Raw genomic sequence first — 6000 nt, forward strand, 5'->3', positions numbered from 1 at the left:
TGCGTCTGATCCTGTTCATCCCCTCTTGAAAGAAAACACGACTCTTGTGAAGACACAATAAGGCCAGTACTGCAGCAAACCAGGAATATTTTCAAAAAGTATTTAAAAACAAAATCCATGAACACAGAAAGGCGTTTTCACGCTGGATCAATGTCTGTCGTTGTATACTGTATGTCACGCTGGATCAATGTCTGTCGTTGTATACTGTATATGTCACGCTGGATCAATGTCTGTCGTTGTATACTGTATCTGTATGTCACGCTGGATCAATGTCTGTCTGACGGTTGCTTCTTGTGTTTTACTGTTTGTATTGTGATTCACTGTGGTGTGTTTTAACCAACCTGTGAAGCTGCAGGCAAATATCCATTGGGGACAATAAAAGATGACCTTATCTCCTATTCTCTCTCTCTCTCCTTTCTTTCCCCCCTCTCCATATTACCAAGCAAGCACAGCAAGCATCACAAAAGAGTGAAGTACAATTCATGTTTCACCGTATGAGGGTATTGTCTTCCGAAAGTGGCCAATCCGACACGACGTGCTGGGAACTTGTCGATCGGCTATTTTCGGCATGTGACAGGATAAATCTGTCTTGAGACTGTGGCTTGCTCTGTCCAAAAACAAAGGGTGATGTATTTGTTTCTCTCTCAATGGAGAGGAGTGCATTCATTCTCAATAGAATCCCAGAGAGCTGATGGATTACTGCATTTACTGTGCAATGCAATGTGTACATACTGCATGCGTGAGACACACGCACACACATGTTTACATGTCTTCCACTACTGTATATGTTTCACTGTGTATTCGTGAATGTACAACACAACCCTGCTTGTGCGTAGCAGCACCCCCAGAGCGCACGCGCGCACACACACACACACACACACACACACACACACACACACACACACACACACACACACACACACACACACACACACACACACACACACACACACACACACACACACACACACACACACACACACACACACCCCCTACCTGCTGGGATCCTGGTTACAGCATATACAGTAAGGGTGATGGATGATCTCTGGGCTGATCTCTCTGCGCTAACTGATCCTGGAAGAGACTGCGTGTGTCTCTGAAGTGGGATCAGGCACTGCCTGCATTGAGCCGGCCAGTAGCGCAGCAGCACATCAAAAGTCCTGTCCTTTAAAGAACGGCTGCCAAACAGCTGAAGGCTTCATGTATGGCATGTGAAATTGTGAATACTTGACTGTCTATACCAGTTTTGTTTTGCAAAAGCAAGTGTTCAGTGAATCGACTGATGGCTTGATTATTATAGGGACACTGGATTAAGATGGAAACTAGAAAGGGGCGCTAAGTAGTGCAAATCCCCGCCAGGAGGCACTACCTACTTCCATCTTTCTGCTGCATGTGCTGTAAGTAGGTCAGAGAGACTTTTCCAGTACCCGAGAATGCAGGAGTCTATCCCCGTTTCAATGCGCTAGGCTAGACCCCTGGGATATGGATTGCTGAGGTGGAGTGCAACACCTACAATCAGCTCCCGGCACTTACCACACATCTTGCCTCACTCAAGCCATACTGCTAAATGATCTAAATTGGCAATGACCGGCATTAAACCCAGTTCTACCGACTGAGCTACGTGGACACACACGACGACAATGTTTTTGGGATGTGCACGTTTATGAAAAGGGAGGGGACAACGGGTGAGGGCTATGACAAGAGATACTGATTGTTAATGCCTTGTGTGAATTATGTTTGTACAGTGGCGAGCGGTAACACAAATCAGCACAGGAATTTAAATGACAGGTGCCCACATCTCTGTCCAAATTGATAAAAAGCACACCCATGTGAAGTGAGGGGCGCTCTTATCATCATACATCATCATATATCATCTCAGTCTGGCCAATCACAATTTGTGTACTCACTTTTCTGCGCTCACTTTTATCTTCAATATGTACTTTGCTCAGCCAATCAAATCATCGCTATGGGGTGATCAGCCAATCACAAGCCAATGTTTGTGTTAAACAAAACCGGAAAGCTGGGCATAGGAGGCCCTCAAAAACAGTTTAAAAGATGAATATGCAGCCAAAGAGTGCCAACTAGCTGATCCATCATAAAATGATTCAAACTAAATGGACCCGAATGAGAGGAGCAGCATTTAATGGTACACTCTAGTAAGACGTAAAAATAAGTAAAAAGTAAGAAGTCTACTGATCGAGTTGGTCACCAATTCCGGTGTAGCAACCAACTTGAAAGTGGACAAATTAAACTTATACTGTAGGTTGCAATGCAAATGGTAAATGGTGCATTTATATAGCGCTTTTATCCAAAGCACTTTACATAGATTGTGCATTCACCCATCCACACACACATTCATACACCGATGGTGGAGGAAACCATGCATTGGTGACACCAACATGCACATCGGGAGCAATTAGGGGTTTCGAGTCTTGCTCGAGGACACTTCGACACCAACTCGGGGGATGCCCAGCATCGAGCCGGGAACCTCACGGTTGCCACCCATGCAGCCTCTCTATACCGGCCACTCTACCCCTGAGCCACTGCCGCCCCAATGTAAAATGTAACATGTTGTGTGTCAAGAGAAACATATATGTTACAACACGTACTGCCTTCATACGCATTCATTGTCAACCCTCTCTCCATCATGCTCTCTGACTTGTGACAGCTCACACTAAGCTGAATGTGCACGGCCGCCTGCAGACATTAGGACATGCATAATATAATGCTAAGCGGCTTAGTGGTCTGCTATATTAGCTAACGGACAAAAACACTGATGAACACACACAGACAAACACGCTCAAATTCAATGGCAGAGGTAAAAATGTAAGTCAATTAAGTGTATTAAAATGTAATCAAGTGTGTCGGTAAATGTTGAGTGTTATCACTAGTGTGTGATTTGGTAGAACAGCCCCTTTAATGAAGACATCATGTTCATTAAAGGAAGGCCAGCTTTTTGGTAGTGTTATACTGTTAAGGCATCCTCATAATACTGTGCTCACAAATGCCACAGTTCTTTAGTCTAGCATTATTATATTGTGAAATATAAGCCCCCCCCCCCCCCCCCCCCCCCGCCCCGAGTTCAATATCTATATAAGCTTACAGAAAAATCATTGAACGATTCAAAGAATATCACCGAGCCATTAAAAGGCCCCTGCTGCAGCTCAGTGATGCAGTGTTTCAACATGTCTGTCCTGATGCTGCGCTTAATTGCCAGATTACATTGATTTCCTATGTTGTTCAATTCTGTCACTGTACTTTGGTAATGGAGTTTGAATTGTTCTAACGATGCATCTCAGGGGATACACTCAAAACACAACCCATTTCTCATACATTTTACAATATTTCCTCATACACAGATGAAGGGGAGTGATATAAATTGGCTTATTTCCCCCCCCCCCCCCCCCTACAAATCTGTCCCGATCTTATTTCACTCTCGCTGTCAATCATATGACTATTCATAGTATCTTCAGAATGTTTACATTAAATGCATGAATGTTATAAAATAAATGTATTATATATATATATTTAGTTTTGTGTTTGAATATTTTTATTAAGCTTTTTCAAAATAGGACAGACAGATACAAAATAAAAAAAAAGACAAATATATATATTTAGTTTTGACTTCATTTTTAAATTTCAGTTAAAAATATTTAATTTAATTTCAAGGTTTAATGGAGTGTGTAATGTTGTGGTTTGGAGCTGAGTTGCCGTAGTAATTTAATAAAGTCTCTCTCTCTCTCTCTCTCTCTCTCTCTCTCTCTCTCTCTCACTCTCTCTCACCTCCAAGCTCCTCCGTGGAGATGCTGTTGAGCTGGAAGCCTTGGCTGCTGTCAGACAGGGAGCTGCTCAGCAGGTTGTCAGGGTAGAGCAGACCCGCTCGCACATGATGGAACGGCATCGTCCCCCTGCGCACGCACACACAAACACACACGCACGCACGCAGAGAGAGAGAGAGAGAGAGAGAGAATATGGGGCTATATTAATAAAGGCCAGTAAAGGTATTGTATAATGATAAAACAAAAAATATCATATCAGTAGCCTATAACAAGTAAGTAAGCAAGTAAACAATCACAGTAAGGACAGATTAATATATATCCGTCTAACAACTGTAAAAAACTAGAACTGCACTCTGTCGAGTGCATACTTGCTTGTTGCACACTAGTAGGCCATAAATGGCCAACTAGAGCGCGCAAGTCCTTTCGACCGCTGTAAACTGTCAAATCTCAGTATCTCTGTGAAGGAACGTTTGAAATGTATAATTTTTAGATGTAACTATTTGCTACCTACCTACTTTATGCATATAAACACCTAGTATTATTAAGTATGGTTCAAGTTTCTATCTATATAAGAAATACTGTTTTATCGTTGTAGATATATTCTGGATCCCTTTTTAGTTTTTCAGAGACAAATAAATCATTGATATGTGTTGATATCCCCCAGCTGTTCCGCCATTTGATGTTTATGAGTTGGGGGACTGCCCATAACATGCGCTGCTCATAGAGTAATAGAAGGATAGACACTGAAACGGAGCGTTAGCCCCACCCTCATTTCAACAGCAAATCTGTGCCTGGTTTGCTGGGACCAAATGACCACAAATGACCATATTTCTTACGTCATCATTAAGAGCTAGTCGTACACATACACACCATGTACTCTGGTCCCAGCAGATCAGGCACAATTTGCTATTTTATTTTGACTGATTATGTATATAGTATACGTATGACTAGCTCTAAATGATGACGTAAGAAATATATAGGCATATACTATATATAAAGTGTGTAGTTGTAATTTATTTTTTATTTTTATTTTTTGCGGCTTACGCCTTTTATTGATTTTTGAAGGGACAGACAGTAGGCTGACAGGAAACGGGAGAGAGATGGGGGGATGACATGCAGTAAAGGCCGTGTCGGGTCCGGGAGTCGAACCCGCGGCACACTGCGACTGGATTACCAGTCCGGTGCCCAGACCGTTACGCTACGGCCTGGGCCTGTAGTTGTAAATTGATTAGCGGTGGTTACTTTGTGCCAAAAACCGTGACAGCTGTTCCGCCATTTGATGTTTATGCAAGAAAACAGCAAATCTGTGCCTGGTTTGCTGGGACCAAATTACCACAAATTACCATATTTCTTACGTCATACGTATACTATATACATAATCAGTAAAAATTAAATAGCAAATTGTGCCTGATCTGCTGGGACCAGAGTACGTGGTGTGTATATAGCTCTAAATGATGACGTAAGTAATATATATAGTATATATATAGTATATAGGCATATACTATATACATATACATATATACTCTATACTCTATACTGTATAAAGTGTGTAGTTGTAAATTGATTAGCGGTATACTGTGGTTACTTTGCGCCAAAAACCGTGACAGCTGTTCCGCCATTTGATGTTTATGCAAGAAAACAGCAAATCTGTGCCTGGTTTGCTGGGGCAAATGACCACAAATGACCATATTTCTTACGTCATCATTAAGAGCCAGTCATACACATACACACCACGTACTCTGGTCCCAGCAGATCAGGCACAATTTGCTATTTTATTTGTACTGATTATGTATATAGTATACTTACTGTATGACTAGCTCTAAATGATGACATAAGAAATATATATAGTATATATATAGTATATAGGCATATACTATATACGTATACATATATACTCTATACTCTATACTGTATAAAGTGTGTAGTTGTAAGTTGATTAGCGGTATACTGTGGTTACTTTGCGCCAAAAACCGTGACAGCTGTTCCGCCATTTGATGTTTATGCAAGAAAACAGCAAATCTGTGCCTGGTTTGCTGGGACCAAATGACCACAAATGACCATATTTCTTACGTCATACGTATACTATATACATAATCAGTAAAAAATAAAATAGCAAATTGTGCCTGATCTGCTGGGACCAGAGTATGTGGTGTGTATATGTATGACTAGCTCTAAATGATGACGTAAGTAATATATATAGTATATAGGCATATAATGTATA

General features: G+C 41.4%; 1 protein-coding gene across 1 annotated transcript in view; it reads right to left on the minus strand.

Annotated features, from left to right (window-relative positions):
* Window positions 1-3901, minus strand: part of caln2 (calneuron 2) — a gene marked incomplete at both ends in the record, with an annotated part of 79490 nt that extends 75589 nt beyond the window's left edge. Inside the window, one exon of the mRNA XM_083774583.1 lies at window positions 3784-3901. Coding sequence (XP_083630709.1) covers window positions 3784-3901 — 118 coding nt within the window. The remainder of the gene's footprint in view (window positions 1-3783) is intronic.
* Window positions 3902-6000: the final 2099 nt, after the last annotated feature.

This window comes from Protomyctophum parallelum (genome assembly GCF_964188405.1).
Source record: "Protomyctophum parallelum genome assembly, chromosome: 1".
NCBI classification, from domain to species: domain Eukaryota; kingdom Metazoa; phylum Chordata; class Actinopteri; order Myctophiformes; family Myctophidae; genus Protomyctophum; species Protomyctophum parallelum.